General features: G+C 43.3%; 1 protein-coding gene across 7 annotated transcripts in view; it reads left to right on the top strand.

Annotated features, from left to right (window-relative positions):
• The window catches only part of sfxn3 (sideroflexin 3), an 85,929-nt gene that overhangs the window by 17,591 nt on the left and 47,634 nt on the right, over positions 1 to 20,704 (top strand). For all 7 annotated transcript variants that reach the window (XR_010977075.1, XM_068053029.1, XM_068053032.1 and 4 more), the window contains 3 exons: positions 13,147 to 13,317; positions 15,660 to 15,758; positions 17,798 to 17,873. Coding sequence is in view for 6 of the 7 variants with exons in the window: in XM_068053029.1 (XP_067909130.1) it covers positions 13,147 to 13,317; positions 15,660 to 15,758; positions 17,798 to 17,873 (346 nt within the window). In the remaining variant the exon portion in view is untranslated. The remainder of the gene's footprint in view (positions 1 to 13,146; positions 13,318 to 15,659; positions 15,759 to 17,797; positions 17,874 to 20,704) is intronic.

Below are 20,704 nucleotides of genomic sequence, written 5' to 3'. Positions count from 1 at the left end.
TCTCTCAAAGGGTCATGAGTCTTTGGAACTCTTTTCCTCAAAAGGTGGTGGAAGCAGAGTCTGAATATTTTTAAGGCAGCGGTAGATAGATTCTTGATAAGAAAGGGAGTGAAAGGTTATCGGGGGCAGGTGGTAATGTGGAGAAATCAGTTCAGCCATGAACTTATTGAATGGCGGAGCAAGCTCGAGGGGCCGAGTGGCCCTACTCCTGCTCCTAATTTGTATGTTCATATGTAACTACAAAAGGAGCACTTTGTCATCATACAGTGTAATTCTATTTAAGATAGAAGCTTTCTGTTCTATTGGAAGTCTTTTTGTTCCTCGGGTTTTGTTGTCTGGCCTCCACCTAGATTATTTTAGTAATTTGTAAGGATGTATGTAAAATATTTTGTTGTAATTGCAAGTTGGTGTCGCTCATTTAAAAAAAAAAATCTTTTTTTGTGAATTTTGTGCTGATCAAGGTGATGTTACTGCAGAGGAATGGAACACTTTCTATCACTGTCCACATCAAACACTCCTAAGACAAATGTAGTACTGTTTGTTGCAGAGAAAAACACTCTCTAACCTGCCCCAATCTGCACCTCAGTCACAGCTTCAGAAGGGTACCCTGCACTGAACTAGTGTCACATTTTCCATTTGGCACTTGCCATCTTGAGATTTCTAATTTTGTGCCAAATCAGGATGGCTTATGCACTGTGGGCCATTGCCCATTAGCAATTGGATCAAGACTACTGAAACTCAACTCATATAGGATCCTTGCAGTGAGACTTTCATCCCGTCAGTTTGGGCAGAAATGGAACTTCTTGTATGTTTGTTTGGTATGCTGCCACCTTAATATACTTAGTTAGTCTAGCTTAGAGAGATTCTTTAGTCTTGAGTACATAGAACATTAACCTTTATTGCATTACAACTATGTACAGCTCCACACCAGTCTGTGTGACTCCTCTGAAGCCAGGCTGCACCTCACTTCAAGTCTCTCTCACATGTGATCTCTTACATTCATTACACTTGCTCAACATTAACCCTTCAGACCCTTATACTACAGAACTCATAGTCCCAGAGGCATATGGTTTCTGTGGAACCCACCAGAACACAGTCCCATTATGTTCATTTTACTTTGACATTTCCTACTTGTCCTCTTTGGCTAAATCTTTTGCCTGTGCATAGGGCTGGCTGAAAATGGGAGATTTTCCTTCACAGGAACTTTTGCATTGAATCACTCTGAGGCATTGCATACCACAGCATTGCAGTAAGTTTCTGTAACAGGCTGCCCTGATCAAATTCCAGAGGTAACATTTAATTATTTAGACACACTATCATTGGCCATAAACATCAGGAATTCTTCCAAAAGTACTCTGGGTATGAACATGACTGTAGCATATTCCTGTATAATGTTGAAGAAGAACTATTAATTATTTTTAAAAAACTTTCATTTATATAGCACCTTTCAGATCCTGGGAGGTTCCAAAATGCTTTGCAGCCAATGAATTACTATTAAGTAATTGTAGGAAAATGCAGCAGCCAATTTGTGTGCACAGTTCCGGAAACAGCAGCTAAGATACTTTTTTTGGTGGTGTTGGCTGAAGGATAAATATTGGCCAGTACGCTGGGAGAATTCTCCTGCTCTTCAAATAGTACGGCGGGACCTTTAATGTTCTTCTGAACAGACCTATGAGAATCCAGCACTCCATCAGTACTGCACTGAAGTGATAGCCTAGATTATGCGCTCAGGTCACTGGAATGGGACTTGAATCCATGACCTTCACATTCAGCATTGAGACAGCCAAAGCTGACACTAATTAATCATAAAACGGGTGGCGCACTGGTTAACACCGCAGCTTCACAGCTCCGGCGACCCGGGTTCAATTCTGGGCACTGCCTGTGCGGAGTTTGCAAGTTCTCCCTGTGACCGCGTGGGTTTTCGCTGGGTGCTCCGGTTTCCTCCCACAGCCAAAGACTTGCAGGTTGTTAGGTAAATTGGCCATTATAAATTGCCCCTAGTATAGGTAGGTGGTAGGGGAATTGAGGGAAGGTGGGGATGTGGTAGGAATATGGGATTAATGTAGGATTAGTATAAATGGGTGGTTTGATGGTCGGCACAGACTTGGTGGGCCGAAGGGCCTGTTTCAGTGCTGTATCTCTAAATAAAAATAAAATTATTTCCCTTTCCCATGTCTCAGCTGATTTAGGTACTGAAGAGCTAAAATAGACATTCCATCAGGAGATCCTGGCAAAGTTGTGATTAAAGTCACACAAATGTCCTCAGCGCTCCTTTGGCCATTTAAGGAAAAATGGTCCAAAGCTCCTGCTTCTGTTGGCTATCCAAAAACTCCTGCGTGTTAGTTTAGGAGAGAATTCTGATTCCCATAGCCAAATTGCCTACCAATATTTCCTGTCTAGACTCGCATAAATAGTTACCTAGGCCTGGAGCCAGAGGACAACCAGCTTCCATGAAACCATAACCCAGTTAAGGAAGAGGAGATTGGCAGCGATAAGGTCATATGAGGTGGATATGAATTACCTTGTTGAATGGCTATCTGTTGAGCTTCAGATAGATTCTGCTAATCTGCTACTGAAACTCTTTTCCACTGTTCCACCACAGAATTATGATAATTCAATCATATCACACAACACAGCCTGGGGTCCTATGTCACTATTGCTTCTCTCTCTGCTAGTGTTTGTTAGCTAACAGTAAGAAATTTGACAAAGTGAACATTTATCATTTTGTCAGTTGTATACTATGTAACTAAAAGAGCTAATGTCTAGCAATGAATTTAAGGCAGTAATTCAATCCTCTGGCTCTCTCTAGAGCAGTCAAATTGATTAACTGTCTTGAACCTGCATATTAGTCACTCTTTCCCTATGGTGTGACTGCATATATTAATAGAATTTTTAGAAGTTAACATACATAGATTGATGGAAACTTCCATTATTTGTGGAAGCTGCGGACTGACATTTAAAAGTGTTTTACTCGCAAGTTTCCGTCATCTGAAACCCTGCAGTTGGCAGTATTACACAACACTGCCAGTTGTAATGTTATCCAAATATCCTTTTTTTTAAATTGAAGTTCTTGGCTCGGTTTCAGTAACCAATTTTTTTTGGTAGTTTGATATCTCACTGAATTAGAAATATTAGGCCACCAGGCAGGAAAAATCTATCAGTTTCATGGTCAGTTTCAATTTCAGTTAGATCTCTAGCTACATTTTTATCTTTCAGTCAAAGCAGCCACTAAAAATTGCTGTAAAATGTAATACGAAAGACTTATTTCAAAGCTGAATTTTGCTACAACAGATGAAAGAATTGCTTTTGTTCTCTTGGTTGCAATAGTGCATCTTCATTACCTGCACTCCGAATGAAAAGTCAGAGACAACTATCGCCCAAAACCTGTGGGAGACTATTCACAACCATTGTTCTGTATATCATTATATTGGACTGGAATGAATCTTAGAAAATATGGGCCTAGATATTTGATGGCATAGTGTCTGTTTTTCAGGCATTGAACAGCCTCCTCAGCCTCCAATATGAGGGGGGGTAGGAAGAACATGCTTATTACTGAGTCCACGACTCATGCCTGCAACAGGCATTAGGCCCTTTGCATGCACAAATAAAGGGCCCCTAATACCTGTTTGAAGCAATCCACTGCAAGGTTGGTTTGCCCAGAGGCAGCTGGCACTGGCTGCAGTCAGGAAAAACTGGTATACAGGTGGTCCTTAAAGGGGACCGGTGCAGACTGTATCCAACATGGCAAGTGTTTAAAGATACTTGCCTGTGTACTATATTGTCACTGTGCTGTTAGTATAGAATGAGGATAATAGATTTAGGGTCAAAGTAACAGGAGTTTATTTACAGAGGTCTTCTCACTATGGTATCTACATGAACACTGAGCAACATGAGGTACAGACTCATGACATCACATCCTGTGATGATTAAGGTCTATATATTTATTTTACCCAGCAAAAGCTAATGTACATTATACTACATCTGCCCCCATGTCTCTGACTCTGCCATAACATGTTCTCCTTTCACTTGGTTGGGCTATTGAGTCTTTGAGTTCTCCTTTTTCACTTTCCTGTGGATGAGTGGAACTATTAGATGACTGACATTCTGTATCTTCACTGTCGTCTGGGTGATCTGTTGTTGGTTGTATCACCGGTTCATCAGCTCTCTCTCATAGCTGATTCTCTTGATCTTTCATCAATTGTATTTTTGGAGATGCCAGAACCAAAGGTCTTCAATTTCTGCTTATCCATTCCTGGTTTGTCTGTACTATGTAGGATCGAGGATATGGAGATTTCTCCATCACTTCCCCATATCGACCTTGATCTTTAATCCAAACCAAATCTTCAGGCTGTAGGTTTGTTTGTTTTTTGTTTTGTAACGTCTATCATGATTCTCTATTTGGGATGATCTTTCTTTCTCATCTTTCGCCCTCACCCTTTCCCAGTCCCCTGCACCAATTTGTGGCTGAATGGTGCTTGGGAGTGTGGGTAGATGTGTCTTCAACCTCCTACCCATTAGCAACTCACATGGAGCCAGCCGGTTCTGGAGTGCTGTTGATCAGTAGTTTAATAGTGCTAGCTGAAAATCCTCATTCTTTTCCAGTAGCATTTTCATGGTTCAAATACCTCTGTCTGCTTCTCCATTGCCTTGGGGGTTCCTCGGTGAACTTGTAACATGGGTAACCCCATATGTTTCTGCGAAATGCTGGAAGGCTTCATTCGCGAATTGTGGACCAGTATTAGAGATCACTAGGTCTGGAATGCCATGTGTGGTGAAAATCTCTTTTACTGATTTGATTATGACTTCAGAACTCTGGCCATGTATTGGTTTGACTTCAACCCATCTAGAGTAATAATCAATGACAATAAAGAAAATCTTTCCTTTATATTCAAACAGGTCCATTCCCAGGCACTCCCATGACCTGGACGGAAATGAAGGCGACATCAGTGGCTCTCTAGAGTCCTGACTAGTCGTTGCACATGTAAAGCAATTAGAAATCATGTCTTCGATCTCCTTGGAAACCCCCGGCCACAAGACCGAGTTCCCAGCTCTTGCTCTACACTTGATGATTCCAAAGTGCCCTTGGAATAATTAGTCTTTTGTTGTGGACTAGTAAGTTGCCAACCATAGTAAGATTACTTCGATGCTCAGAGTACTTTCTCAGGATTGGGTTTTTCGGCATATATTCTGGCCAACCTTCTTGGCAAAACTGTCTTAATTTTTCGTAGACTTTGTCCTTTTTCTGTAGATTTCTAATTTGGCATAACCTTTGAGTAGTTGCCAGCAAATCATTGGTTATAGCTAAAGCAAAGACTTCCCACTTCCTCCAAGAATGAGGCATCTCCCAGTTCAGATAGATCGCTTGGTGCCTTCGATAATGCGCCAGCTGTCACCTGATAGTTCCCTGGACATATTCAGTTGCTGTATATTTCATAAGTTGTCATCAAAATCTCTGTACCCTTGGGGGTAATTTTGCTAACTCCTTGGAATTAAGCAAAGTTACTGGTGGTTTGTGGTCAGTTGTTGCTAATGCTTCCTTTTCTATCATTGCATACCTTCTTTCTGTCTCTGGTAGCGAATGAGAGGCATTGATAAACTAATTAACCCTAATTAACTAATTGATTAATAAGTAGACGAGTAACTAAACCGGAGGGAGGAGATTACAGTATTTAGCATTTAATATTTATAGTAGAAATCTAGCGCTAGGGACCATATAGTTAATTGTAACTTAATTTAGTAAGGATTTAAATAAGTATTTATTTTAAATTAATTTATTAATTAGTGCTAGAAATGTCAGTCAGAGGGGTAAAGTGCTTCACCTGTGAGATGTGGGAGGTCCGTGACGCTTCCAGCTTTCCGGACAACTACATCTGCAGGAAATGTACCCAATTGCAGCTCCTCACAGACCACATGGATCGGTTGGAGCGGCAATTGGATGCACTTGGGAGCATGCAGGTGGCGGAAAGCATCATAGACAGGAGTTTTAGAGACGTAGTTACGCTCAAGGTGCAGGCAGATAGATGGGTGACCGCTAGAAGGGGCAGGCAGTCAGTGCAAGAATCCCCTGTGGTTGTCCCCCTCTCTAACAAGTATACCATATTGGATACTGTTGTGGGGGATGGCCTATCAGGAGAAAACAACAGCAGCAGCCAGAGGAGTGGCACCACAGCTGGCTCTGTTGTTCAGCAGGGAGGGACAAAGCGCAGAAGAGCAATAGTTATAGGGGACTCTATAGTCAGGGACACAGATAGGCGCTTCTGTGGACGTGAAAGAGACTCCAGGATGGGATGTTGCCTCCCTGGTGCCAGGGTCAAGGATGTCTCTGAACGGGTAGGGGGCATTCTGAAGGGGGAGGGTGAACAGCCAGAGGTTGTGGTACACATTGGTACTAACGACATAGGCAGGAAGAGTGATGAGGTCCTACAGGGGGAGTTCAGGGAGTTGGGTAGTAAGTTTAAAAACAAAAGGACCTCTAGGATTGTAATCTCGGGATTACTCCCTGTGCCACGTGCCAGTGAGGCTAGAAATAGAAGATAGTGCAGCTAAACACGTGGCTAAACAGGTGGTGTAGAAGGGAGGGTTTCAGATATCTGGATCATTGGGATCTCTTCCGGGACAAGTGGGACCTGTACAAGAAGGACGGGTTGCATCTAAACTGGAGGGCCCCAAATATCCTGGCTGCGAGATTTGCTAGTGTCACTCGGGAGGGTTTAAACTAGTGTGGCAGGGGGGTGGGAACCAGAGCAGTAGGTCAGCAGGTGAAATAACTGAGGGGGAACGAGTGAATAAGGCCAATAAGACTGAAAGGAAGAGCAGGCAGGGAGATGGTGCTGAGCACAGCGGGACTGGTGGTCTGAAGTGCATTTGTTTCAATGCGAGAAGTATAACAGGTAAGGCAGATGAACTTAGAGCTTGGATTAGTACTTGGAACTATGATGTTGTTGCTATTACAGAGACTTGGTTGAGGGAAGGACAGGATTGGCAGCTAAATGTTCCAGGATTTAGAAGCTTCAGGCGGGATAGAGGTGGATGTAAAAGGGGTGGGGGAGTTGCATTATTGGTTAAGGAGAAGATCACAGCTGTACTGCGGGAGGACACCTCGGAGGGATCATGCAGCGAGGCAATATGGGTAGTGCTCAGGAATAGGAAGGCTGCAGTCACAATGTTGGGGGTTTGCTACAGGCCTCTCAACAGCCAGCGGGAGATAGAGGAGCAGATATGTAGACAGATTTTGGAAAGATGTAAAAGCAACAGGGTTGTTGTGGTGGGTGATATTAACTTTCCCTATATTGACTGGGACTCACTTAGTGCTAGGGGCTTGGATGGAGCAGAATTTGTAAGGAGCATCCAGGAGGGCTTCTTGAAACAATATGTAGATAGTCCAACTAGGGAAGGGGCCGTATTGCACCTGGTATTGGGGAATGAGCCCGGCCAGATGGTGGAAGTTTCAGTAGGGGAGCATTTGGGGAACAGTGACCATAATTCCATAAGTTTTAAGGTACTTGTGGATGTGGATAAGGATAAGAGTAGTCCTCGGGTGAAGGTGCTAAATTGGGGGAAGGCTATTCTTTGGCCTCCTTATCTCAAGAGACAATGGATACGCGCCTGGAGGTGGTCAATGGTTTGTGAAGCAGCACCTTCAGTGGCTATAAAGGCCAATTCTAGAGTGACAGGCTCTTCCACAGGTGCTGCAGAGAAATTTGTTTGTCGGGGCTGTTACACAGTTGGCTCTCCCCCCTCTTTTTTCCTGCCAACTACTAAGTCTCTTCGACTCGCCACACTTTAGCCCCGTCTTTATGTCTGCCCGCCAGCTCTGGCGAGCGCTGGCAACTGACTCCCATGACTTGTGATTAATGTCACAGGATTTCATGTCGCGTTTGCAGACGTCTTTAATGCGGAGACATGGACGGCCAGTGGGTCTGATACCAGTGGCGAGCACAATGTGTCTTTGGGGATCCTGCCATCTTCCATGCGGCTCACATGGCCAAGCCATCTCAAGCGCCACTGAATCAGTACCGTGTATAAGCTGGGGATGTTGGCTGCCTCGAGGACTTCTTTGTTGGAGATACGGTCCTGCCATCTGATGCCAAGTATTCTCCGGAGGCAGCAAAGATGGAATGAATTGAGACGTCGCTCTTGGCTGACACACGTTGTCCAGGCCTCGCTGCCATAGAGCAAGGTACTGAGGACACAGGCCTGATACACTCGGACTTTTGTGTTCCGTGTCAGTGCGCCATTTTCCCACATTCTCTTGGCCAGTCTGGACATAGCAGTGGAAGCCTTTCCCATGCGCTTGTTGATTTCTGCATCTGGAGACAGGTTACTGGTGATAGTTGAGCCTCGGTAGGTGAACTCTTGAACCACTTCCAACTCAAGCAGTCTCTGCCCGTTCTCATTCATCCTGGGGAATGCTAATTATAACAATATTAGGCAGAAACTGAAGAATTTTGAATCGGGGGTGGCTGTTTGAGGGTAAATCAACATCTGACATGCGGGAGTCTTTCAAATATCTTTTGATTAGAATCCAGGACCGGCATGTTCCTTTGAGGATGAAGGATAAGTTTGGCAAGTTTCGGGAACCTTGGATAACGAGGGATATTGTGAGCCTGGTCAAAAAGAAAAAGGAAGCATTTGTAAGGGCTAGAAGGCTGGGAACAGACGAAGCCCTTGAGGAATATAAAGAAAGTAGGAAGGAACTTAAGTAAGGAGTCAGGAGGGCTAAAAGGGGTCATGAAAAGTCATTGGCAAACAGGATTAAGGAAAATCCCAAGGCTTTTTATACGTATATAAAGAGCAAGAGGGTAGCCAGGGAAAGGGTTGGCCCACTCAAGGTCAGAGAAGGGAATCTATGCATGGAGCCAGAGGAAATGGGTGAGATACTAAATGAGTACTTTGCATCAGTATTCACCAAAGAGAAGGACTTGGTGGATGATGAGTCCAGGAGGTGTTGGGTGTCTTGCAAAGCATTAAGGTAGATAAGTTCCCAGGGCCTGATGGGATCTACCCTAGAATACTGAGGGAGGCAAGGGAAGAAATTGCTGGGGCCTTGACAGAAATCTTTGCCCCCTCATTGGCTACAGGTGAGGTCCCAGAGGACTGGAGAATAGCCAATGTCGTAACTTTGTTTATAAAAGGGTAGCAAGGATAATCCAGGAAATTATAAGCTGGTGAGCCTTACATCAGTGGTAGGGAAATTATTGGAGAGGATTCTTCGTGACAGGATTTACTCCCATTTGGAAACAAATGGACTTATTAGCGAGAGGCAGCATGGTTTTGTGAAGGGGAGGTCGTGTCTCACTAATTTGACCGAGTTTTTTGAGGAAGTGTCGAAGATGATTGATGAAGGAAGGGCAGTGGATGTTGTCTACATGGGGATTTCAGTAAAGCCTTTGACAAGGTCCCTCATGGCAGACTGGTACAAAAAGTGAAGTCACATGGGATTAGAGGTGAGCTGGCAAGATGGATACAGAGCTGGCTCGGTCATAGAAGACAGAGGGTAGCAGTGGAAGGGTGCTTTTCTGAATGGAGGGCTGTAACTAATGGTGTTCCGCAGGGATCAGTGCTGGGACTTTTGCTGTTTGTCATATATATAAATGATTTGGAGAAAAATGTAGCTGGTCTGATTAGTAAGTTTGCGGACGAAGTTGCAGTGGAGTTGCGGATAGTGACGAGGATTGTCAGAGGATACAGCAGTATACAGATCGGTTGGAAACTTGGGTGGAGAAATGGCAGATGGAGTTTAATCAGGACAAATGTGAGGTAATGCATTTTGGAAGGTCTAATTCAGGTGGGAAGTATACAGTAAATGGCAGAACCCTTAGGAGTATTGACAGGCAGAGAGATCTGGGCGTACAGGTCCACAGATCACTGAAAGTGGCAACGCAGTTGGATAAGGTAGTCAAGAAGGCATACAGCATGCTTGCCTTCATCGGTCGGGGCATAGAGTATAAAAATTGGCAAGTCATGCTGCAGCTGTACAGAACTTTAGTTAGGCCACACTTGGAAAATTGCATACAATTCTGGTCGCCACACTGCCAGAAGGATGTGGAGGCTTTGGAGAGGGTACAGAAGAGGTTTACCAGGATGTTGCCTGGTCTGGAGGGTATTAACTTTGAGGAGAGGTCGGATAAACTCGGATTGTTTTCACTGGAATGACGGAGGTGGAGGGGCGACATGATAGAGGTTTACAAAGTTATGAGCGGCATGGACAGAGTGGATAGTCAGAAGCTTTTTCGCAGGGTGGAAGAATCAGTTACTAGGAGACACAGGTTTAAGGTACGAGGGGCAAAGTTTAGAGGGGATGTGCGAGGCAAGTTTTTTTACACGGGGTGGTGAGTGCCTGGAACATGCTGCCGGGGGAGGTGGTGGAAGCAGGTACGATAGAGATGTTTAAGAGGCATCTTGACAAATACATGAATAGGATGGGAATAGAGGGATACGGACCCCTGAAGTGCAGAAGGTTTTAGTTTAGACAGGCATCTAGATCGGCGCAGGCTTGGAAGGCCGAATGGCCTGTTCCTGTGCTGTAATGTTCTTTGTTCTTAAAGTACACTGGCTTGCGTTGTCCATCTTTTTGAATCTGGAGCAGACTGCACCTAATCCTGTTGAAGATGAGTCCGCTACACTAATGGTGATCAGTTCCGGATCATTATGCGCCAGAACGTCTGGTGAAGTCAACACTTCCTTGATCTTCCCGAAATAACTTTTCTGGTCGTCTCCCCAGCACCAAGCATTGCTGTTCTTTAGCAATTGTCGTAGAGCCTTATTAATAGTTGCTAGATTTTGTAGGATTTTCCCTGCCTGGTTAACCAGACCCATGAATTGCTGTGGGTCTGTTATATTCCTTGGCTGTGGGAAATCTTTAATTGCCTTCATCTTCTGTGGATCTATCTTGATTCCAGATCCATCAATTATGTGGCCAAGGAACCTCATTGTTGACTGTGAGAACACACACTTGTCCTTCAGTGTCAGCCCTGCCTCTTGTAACCTGTGTAATACCATTTTTACCTTTACATTATGCTCATCTTGGTTTGCTCCATGAAGCAGAACATCGAAAATGTGGCAGATGATTTCCTCCAACCCTTCTAGGATTGTTGACATTGCTGGAATATCTCTGCCGATGCAGTACCGAATAGCAATCTGTTGAAGCAGAATCTGCCAAAGGATGTGATAAAGGTGGTTAACAATGTCAACTCCTCATCTAAAGGCAACTGCCGGAACATGGCATTTGCATCCAACTTTGTGAATATGGAGCTTTTTCCCAATTTGTCAAGGTTATTATCGACTGACGCTATAGGGTGAATCTCTCTCTCGCTCTGGCTTTATTGAGTTAGATAAGGACCACACAAATCATAATAGACCTGTTTGGTTTCCTTACTGGAACCATCCAGAGTACCACCTAGTGGGTTTCGTTACTGCAGAGATAACTCCTTGGTTTAGCATGACATCAATTTCCTCCTTCACCTTTTCTAGGAGCGGTGGTGGGACCTTTCTCGGTGTGGACAAACATACCGGTTCTGCCTCTTTGTTGAGAATAATCTGATATTCTGTTTTTAATTTCCCTAGGCCTTTGAATAATTTGGGGAATTCATCTCTAACATCACTGAGCTGCCTCTCCTGTCCCTTGATCTCTTCTACCCTGCATAACAGCTGTAAGGCTTGGCAAGCTTTCTTACTGAGTAGTGAACAGGCTTGGTTCCTCATGGCATATAGGTGTTTCTGTGTGTTAAGGTCATCTGTATTTCTCCCACTACCTTCAACTGAATCCCTCTTGGTCTGTATAATTTCTTGTTGGTTTTTCGAAGCCTTTCCTTCCTCAGCCAAGATGTTTGGTTAGACAGGATAGAAACCGCTGCTCCTGTAGCTAATTTGAAATTATTTTTATTTTCTCCCACGAAGATTTCTGCTTCTCAGCAATTTTTATTTTTTTCTTGCATTTCTCCTAGGAAGGGAGTATTAATTGTTTGTCTCTCTCTATTTCCTCTATCTTTTTACCAGTCTGCAGCATTTATTTTCTGCGGCAACAGACCTGCTGAAAGTGCCCCCTTCCCTTGCACCAGAAACATTCAACTTCCCGGGCTGGGCAGTTTTCTCGCCTATGCCGCTCCCGGCCACACCTACTGCAATTCAGTGTTGCTGCCTGTAGGTGTCTTTCCCGCCTCTTGGGCTTTCTGGTGCCATTACTTTCTGTCTTCTCATCGGACTCAAATGATTCCAGAATTTTCAAGGCTGGATTCCCCCGATTTCCCCCCCGAACTAGTAGTTGATTACTCTTTCGTACTTCTGCCTTCCTGCTCAATAAAATCGCTTTTTTCAAAGTCAAATCCTCTTTTGACTGATGCTGGTCTGACGGTGTTTTGTCTATAACCCCGACTACTATTCTGTCCTGAAACAGTTCCTCTCAGACTCCTGTAATTGCAATCCTCAGCTATTTTATACAGATCATTAATAAATGAATCAATGTTTTCACCAACATTTTTTGGGTGCACTTGGTGAATTTAGCCCTTTCTGCGATTACATTCTTCCTGATCTGAAAGTATCCTTCCAATGCTTTAGTCATTTCGCCATACGGGATTTCTTTTTCACCGATCGCCAGGGTAGATCGACTTTTCCTCGTCTCCTTGATGTTTTCAATCTCTTGTTTTGTTATGCTGCAAAAGTCATTTTTACCACTGCCACCATGTACTGTGTTGTCAGTATGCTATGAATATAGAATGAGGATAGGAGACTTTGGGTCAAAGTGACAGGAGTTTATTTACAGGGTAACACGAGATAGAGACTCGTGACGTCACATTCCAACAACAGCTTATGTACATTATACTACAGACTGAATGTGGAACTGGGAGGTTCAGGAGTGCTCTTCCTGACCCCATATTAAAAGAATGCTGGCCAAAGCCAGTTTCTCTCACATACCCACCCCCATGCTCCTGTTCACAACTTCTGAATGCTGCATGCAAAAAAAAGTAACGATACAGTATTGTTTGCTTTCGAATGTTTATTCCCAAATTGTGACCAATACCTGGATTTAAGTTATATCTATTTAAAAAAAAAACCTTTAAGATTTTTGTTTTCATTAATATATTAAATTCTCTAACAACTTTATTCAGTACTGCTATGCATACAGTTCCTGTGTTTTTAAATTTTCAGGCATGGCAAAGTCCACCCAGGTCTAACTGAAGATGAGCTTTGGCGAATGAAGTACATCTATGATTCTGCCTTTCATCCAGACACAGGCGAGAAAATGATTCTGATTGGGCGGATGTCTGCGCAGGTCCCAATGAATATGACCATTACTGGTTGCATGCTGACATTTTACAGGCAAGTTTCAAACACAAAATCTGTGTGTGGGTGTGTTTTCATGGGCAGTTTATAATTCCATCCACTGATTGAAGATTCAGCATTAAGAACAAACCAGCCTAATATTTAGTCATGGATAAAGGTTCATGGAGCAAGCAGCTAATCTGTACTTAGTTTAGTACACTGTGCACCTCAGTGGCATCCATAATGAGTATGAATCTGACTTAAATATGACCCAGTCTGTTGGGACAAAACAAATATTTTTATCCTTAGTTGTATCCATAGACGTAAAAGAATTAAAAAAACTTGCATTTATATGCTGCCTTGCACATCCTCAGGACACCCCAATATACCTTACATCCAAAACAGTACTTTTAAAGTACTGTTGTGCTGTAGGCAAACACAACCACCAGTTTGCACACAGCAAAGTCCCACACACGATGAGATAAATGATTTGTTAATTGTTTTGAGTATTGGATGTTGGGTACTGAGAGAATGCTTATATTCTTTGAATAGTGCCATGGAGTCTGTTACGTCTAACTTGGAGGACAGCTAGAACCTCAATTTAATAACTTATCCCGAAGATGACACCTTCAACAGTGTTGCACTCCAAAGTACTGCACTGAAGTGTCAGCCTACATTATGTGCTCAGATCTCTCAGCACAATTTTTCAAAATGAAAGCTGTGCTGTTTATGGCCTCGAGAGCAGTAGATATTGGCCTGCATTTAATCGGGCCCCCGACATCAGGGGTCGTGGCGTAGGGGCCCGGAAGGCCCAGCCCCATATTGCCAGCAGCAGCGAGGTCTCGTGGTGCACCCCCCCCCAGCACCCCTACCTCTCGGCAACGGGAGCGGGATCTAAATATAGTCATGTAAATTCATGAATTAATTACCTAACTGCTCCTGTCAGCTGTCCCGCTGCGATATTCAGGTAGGTTACTGGGACTCCCGCATCTTCAGATCTCCATTCGGAGATCCGAGGCGGAACACTGGGAGGGGGAGCAGGTATGTTTTCACAGCGGTGGGGGAGTGGGGGTTGGGGAAGCGGGGAAAACTGTTGGGATGGTGGGAAGGGGTTGAAGGTGAAAGGTAATAAACTTTGGCGGAGGGAAGGTCGGGATCGCAAGGAAATTTTTTTTTGGGGGGGAGAGGGCAGTTATATTGTTTAGTCATTGGGGAGTGGGAGAGGGGCTTGAATTTTTTTATTAAATTTTTAACTTTAATTTTATCTTGTCTGTCACTTTAAAAATTCAAATACAATGAAAGGGCTTGAAGTCATTTAAGAATGGCGCCGGCGCCTGCACTGTGGCGCTGGCGCCGTTGCCAGGGATGGATCGCCTACCCTCTCCATGTCATCGGGGGCAGGCGGTCCGCCCTGGCCTGTAAGTGGGCTGTCGCGTATAATATCGCGGCGCCTCTGCAGAGTAAATCCCGGACGTGCACGCCACCATATTTTACGGCTGCCGCCATACATAAAATGCAGCCATTGTCTTGACTACACTTGTTTTTGATCAGAAATTAAATTCTAAGAGGTGATGTAAATTGAATCCAAAGTGTCTCGTGTTTAATTTTGTTAAATGGCCCAAACCCAGACCATTTTTATTTCAGATCCTAGTCAACACCTAATGTATTTGCGCTCAGTCCTTGCACTGGCTTGATTAAGAACCAGATGTGATACAAAAGTATTTAAATGAGTACCTTGCACAATTGAGTTGTTTTGTGTCCATTCTGTTCTTTTCCCTTTGGAATGGGGCAGAGATAGTTGCATGGATGAAGGATTTCTTTAATTGATTTGCTTATTTATTTTGTTGTTGTATTATACAAGGGTGTAATATAAATAGAACTCCTTTAGTCATTTGAGATAGATCTTCCTGACATAACTTATTTCAGATTAACCAGAAGACAATGTTTTATTATTCCCTGCTGCGTATTTGCTAAACACAGCAAACTCACCTAGGGTAAATTCTACGCATTCAAAGCAGGCTAATTTTTGGTTTTGTTAATTGTATATCAATTGGATATTTAATTGTATACAGGTGGCGGGCATTAATTGGGGACTCACCTGTACTTTATATATAAATATGTGGGAGCAGGCTGAAAATGTGGTTGCTAGGTTGGAGGTGCACGGTATATATTGTATGACTCTATAAAGTTTCTAAGTATATAAAGACTTCTCTCCAGTTCTATCCTTCACCGTCTGGCTGAGTTGAAACATGGCCAGAACGAGAAACAAATATGAGCCATAAAAAATGAAGCATGCAGTGGCTGATGTTCTGCACATATGTGGTTTTGTAATATGCCAAGCTCCTCTGCTCAGAGTGAGATGTCTTTGGATTTTTAACTTTTTTGTCCTTTTTTGACAGGACAGCCCCAGCAGTAGTTTTTTGGCAATGGGCCAACCAGTCCTTCAATGCAATTGTTAACTATACCAACAGAAGTGGAGATGCACCACTGACAGTGGGGTAGGTAACCCTGGATCACTTCCAATGATGTTCACTATTTTCATGAAAAATACATAACCTCTGTGTGGTTTTATTTCAACTGCTAAGATACTGGTTGCCAATTTGTATAAGCCTCCTTCATGAACTACTTTAATGAGTTGTTCACCCATTTGAAATAAATGGATGAAAGGTGTCCTAACAGGAAATTAAATCTTGTTAGATAATGGATGTGATTTTAATGTTTTTGGAAGGAAAAAAATCCCTAATTCATTTCAGCAGTTTTGCAGTCAGCATCCTTGCTTTTTTCCCCTCATTGCTCCCATTGATCAAAGCAATTTCAGTCTTGCTTTGTGTACTTCTGTCAATGTTTCTGAATTGTTTAAATGAGAAAGATTATCAGCTGATAATCTGTGTGATTTTCTATATTAGTAATGTTGCATGAAAAAATGCTGAATACATGCTGGATGGTGTGAATCTAACATTCTTTTCTAATTTTTAAGTCAAAAGGCTCAGCTGTCTGTTGTGCTTGAATTGTGATAATCCATTAATATATGGCAGAATAGGTGCAAATCAGAGAAAATAACTTTATATTGACCACAACTGCTTTTTTTCTGCCAAAGCATATTATGTGCTGCCAAGTTAGAATGGATATATTGTATGTAGAGTTAAACCCCATCTATTCTGACCTTACATACACATTATCTTAATCTCCAAATGGAAACTTGTACAGGTCCCACCTTTGCCAGAAACAGACCCAGTGAACCAGGAAACTAAAGCCCTCCCTCCTGAATTATCTCTTCAGCCACTCATTCATCTGCTCTGTCCTCCTATTCCTATACTCACTAGCACGTGGCACCAGGAGTAATCCAGAGATTACAACCTTTTGAGGTCCTGCTTTTTAATCTGCTACCTAGCTCCCTAAATTCTTGTTGCAGGACCTCATCCCTCTTTCTGTTTATGTCGTTGGTACCAATGTGTACCACAACCTCTGACTGTTCACTCTCCCCCTTCAGAATGTCCTGCAGCCGCTCTGTGACATCCTTGACCCTAGCACCAGGGAGGCAACATACCATCCTGGAGTCATGTTAGCGGCCACAGAAACGCCTATCTTTACCCCTTACAATAGAATTCCCTCGCACTATAGCTCTTCCACTCCTTTTTCTCCCCTCCTGTGCTGCTGAGCCACCCGTGGTGGCACAGACTTGGCTGTTGCTGCATTCCCCTGAGAAGTGATCTCCCCCAAAAGTATTCAAAGCGGAAAATCTGTTAGAAAAGGAGCTGGACCCAGGGGACTCCTGCACAACCTGCCTAGTTCTTTTACTCTGCTTAGCGGTCACCCATTCCCTTTCTGCCTCAGCAGTCTTTACCTGCGGTGCCACCACCTCCCTGTACGTGCTAGCCACAATGATCTCAACCTCACGGATGCTCCACGGTGTTTCCAGCCGCCACACCAGACCCAAAACGCGGATTTCGAGTAGCTGCAGCTGGAGACATTTCCTTCTCGTGCTCACCCTGGACACTGGAAGTGCCCCTGACTTCCCACATTGCACAGGAGGAGCATTCCACTCTGCCGAGCTGCCCTGCCATGACTTACCCTTAATTTATCCCCATAAATTACCCAAAAAATTGATTATTTACACTAGGGACCTTGATTCCCTAAAAAAAAAACTACCTACTCTGTGAAAAAACTGTAGACCTTTCTCTTTACTTTTCTCTTTACTTTTACTGTCACGGCATTGCTGCCTAAAATTGCTCGTTAGTGCTGAATGTGGGCGATTTTGTAATTATGGCTGCTTTGCTCACTCTTGTCTGGAGTCAGACTTGCCAAACTCATTTCATATAGGGCCCTTGATAGCATGAAAAAGGCACCTACCCCCTATCCTGGACTGAATTAAAGTTCAGGTCCTAAAGAACACTGTCATGATCCACTGTACCACTCCTTTCCAAAAAAAACAAGCCCAACTTAAAATAAATCTTAGTCTGGGTAGCCTCTAATTTTGAGAAGTTTGAATTGTTCTATATTTTTTCTAAATATTTGCTTTTCTCTGAACCCTTTACAGTCAACTGGGTACTGCTTATGTCAGTGCAACTACAGGTGCTGTTGTCACAGCCCTTGGGTTGAAGTCGCTCACTAAGGTAATCTTAATATATGTTATTTTAAACTCTGTAATGTTGGCAAATTTCACAAAAATTGCTTTTTTTAAAAAAAAAAAGATTATTTTCTTATACTATTTTTAACATATTGGCCAACATTTTTGCATAACAGACTGTGTGCTACTGGTTCCTTTATGATCACTGGGTCAAAAGCCTGGAATTTTCTAACTAACTCCACTATGAGAGCGCCATTGCCAGAGGGGCTGCCACAATTCCTGGGGGCAACTGAGAATGTGCAATAATTGCCAGCATTGCCCACATCCTGAAAACAAATGCTGCTGTTCAGGTGGTTAAAAGCAACATGGCAATGATTGTTAAAGTAGCACAGACAGTAATTTATGCAAACCTGTTACCCAGTCTGTTGCAGAAAGTTACACCAATTACTGTTAAGTTTGTTTGGTACAGATAGGTAGAACTAAGATTTACAAAGGCTTGTTGATTGAATCATTGGCATTAATGCTGCTCAAGAGGATTTTATTTCAAACCTACATGTAGGTTGATTGATTTTAATAAGTGATTGACAGTTATAACTGCCTTATAAACCCAATTTTGTAAAACCAGTAAGTGGTTTTATTCCTTTGACCAGTGGATCCTGAAAGGGGAGAAAGATCCAGTGTAAGTACAATTGATTGTCTTGTACACACATGCAAATAAGTCAAAAGCATTGTTGATGGATGGACATGAGTGAAATCGGTGGCATCATTTCACTTTTACATGTAATTGCTCCAAGTTCAGGATAGATTCCATTTTTTAAAGTGGACCCACTTGATATTATCACTGAGTATTAATTCCAGTACAGGTCTGGAATTTTAGTTTGTTTAACCTTTGAGACTAAAATTAATCTGTTTAGTGAAAAAGGAAGGATCGTTTTTCTCTGTAATTAGCTAACAAAATCAAGTGCATCTTTGAAACGTGTAATTTCAGTGGATGCGATTTTGTTCGAGTTGCTAATTAAGGGAAAAATAGACACTGTTCCACTTTTTTGGATTGTTAAGGAAGTTTAGTTGTGTTGCACAATGGTGTGGCAAGTTGAATTTTGCATACTGCATTCAGAATGGTAGGGCGGCGCAGTGGTTAGCACCGCATCCTCACAGCTTCAGGGACCCGGGTTCGATTCCGGGTACTGCCTGTGTGGAGTTTGCAAGTTCTCCCTGTGTCTGCGTGTGTTTTCTCCGGGTGCTGCGGTTTCCTCCCACAAGCCAAAAGACTTGCAGGTTGCTAGGTAAATTGGCCATTATAAATTGTCACTAGTATAGGTAGGTGGTAGGGAAATATAGGGACAGGTGGGGATGTTTGGTGGGAATATGGGATTAGTGTAGGATTAGTCTAAATGGGTGGTTGATGTTCGGCACAGACTCGGTGGGCCGAAGGGCCTGTTTCAGTGCTGTATCTCTAAAAAAAAACATAGAGAATTCCTGATGCCAGTTATATCATCATGGGAAATGTTGAGTGGAGGCTCAATACTTTCTTGCAAAGAGGGTAGGAAAGTTGAAGCCAGTCAGCCTGAAGCATAGAGAAAACAATTGTAGAGCGGTCCTGGCAGAGGTTTGGGAGTAGCTCATCTACTCTGTTTTAGCCAGGCAAAGCAGTAGGACATGGAGAGAAAAGCAAAAGTTGTTTAAAAAAAAATCATTCATACTAGAAAATGACCTGCATGACAAAGGTAAAATGTTTTCCATTCATTGGTAACAGAATAATGCACAGACGCCAGTCGTTACATCAGACCTGTCTGTAGTTAGGTTTCCTGACCTTTTTGAGGTTTTATAAAAAGCATTCTTGCTAGACTTGTGTGATGATGTCAAAGTCTTATTTTAGTTGCTTTGGCATCACAGGTCAGTGTTGGAAATAAGCACTTAGTGCTCTTCAGTTGTTGACCTCCATTCATCACCTCAGGATTCCTACAATTTGTAATGTTAGAGATGCCAAGGCTTTGGAGAGGGTGCAAAGGACACTTGCTAGAATGGTACCAGGGATAAGGGATTTTAGTTACGTGGAGAAGCTGGGTTTGTTCTTTTAGAACAGAGTAGGTTAAGGGAAGATTTAATAGAGGTGTTCAAAATTATGAAGGATTTTGATAGAGTAAATAAGGAACAACTATTTCCTCTGGCAGGAGAGTCAGTAGCCAGAGGACACAGATTTAAGATAATTGATAAAAGAACTGGGGGGAATATGAGAATTTTTTAAAATTCAGCAAGTTGTGATGATCAGAAATACACTGCCTGATGGGTGGTGGAAGGAAATTTAGTAGTAACTTTCAAAAGGGAATTGGTATTAGAGAATAAATTTGCAGGCTTATGGGGAAAGAGCAGGGGAGTGGGACTAATTGGGGAACTCTTTCAAAGAGCCAGTGCAAGAGCAATGAGCCAAATGGCCTCCTCGTGCTGTATGATTCTAGGCTGAATTTTGTTCTGGCAACGGAGATCCCGGTGGCTAGCTGGAAGATGAGGGGAGACCCCACTTCTGCCTTCCGCGGCCCCTCCTGCAATTCCATGGAGGGTAGGCAGTTAACTGCCCGCCGTCCTTTTAAGGGTGCGTTCCCGCCTCCAAGTGCTGCTGGCCAATTGGAAGGCTAGCAGCTCTACAGTACCAGCAGTGCCACTGCAAGAGGTGAGTAGGGTCGGGGCGGTGGGGTAATTTAGGCAGACGACAGGGGTGGGATGGAGTTGGTGAGGGTGGGGGTTTGTCTTCCCAGGAGGTTGCAATCACTGCCCGGGTGGGGGTGGGGGGCAGGGGAGTCTTCCAGCCCCCTGCTAGGAACCTGGTGGCCTCTCCGCATAGCAGCAAGCCTCTTAGCCTTCAATTAAATTGAGGTG

This window comes from Heterodontus francisci, chromosome 20 (assembly GCF_036365525.1).
Source record: "Heterodontus francisci isolate sHetFra1 chromosome 20, sHetFra1.hap1, whole genome shotgun sequence".
In the NCBI taxonomy this organism is placed as follows: Eukaryota; Metazoa; Chordata; class Chondrichthyes; order Heterodontiformes; family Heterodontidae; genus Heterodontus; species Heterodontus francisci.
Note: the sequence above shows the minus strand (reverse complement) of the source record. Positions and strands in the feature narration are given on the sequence as shown.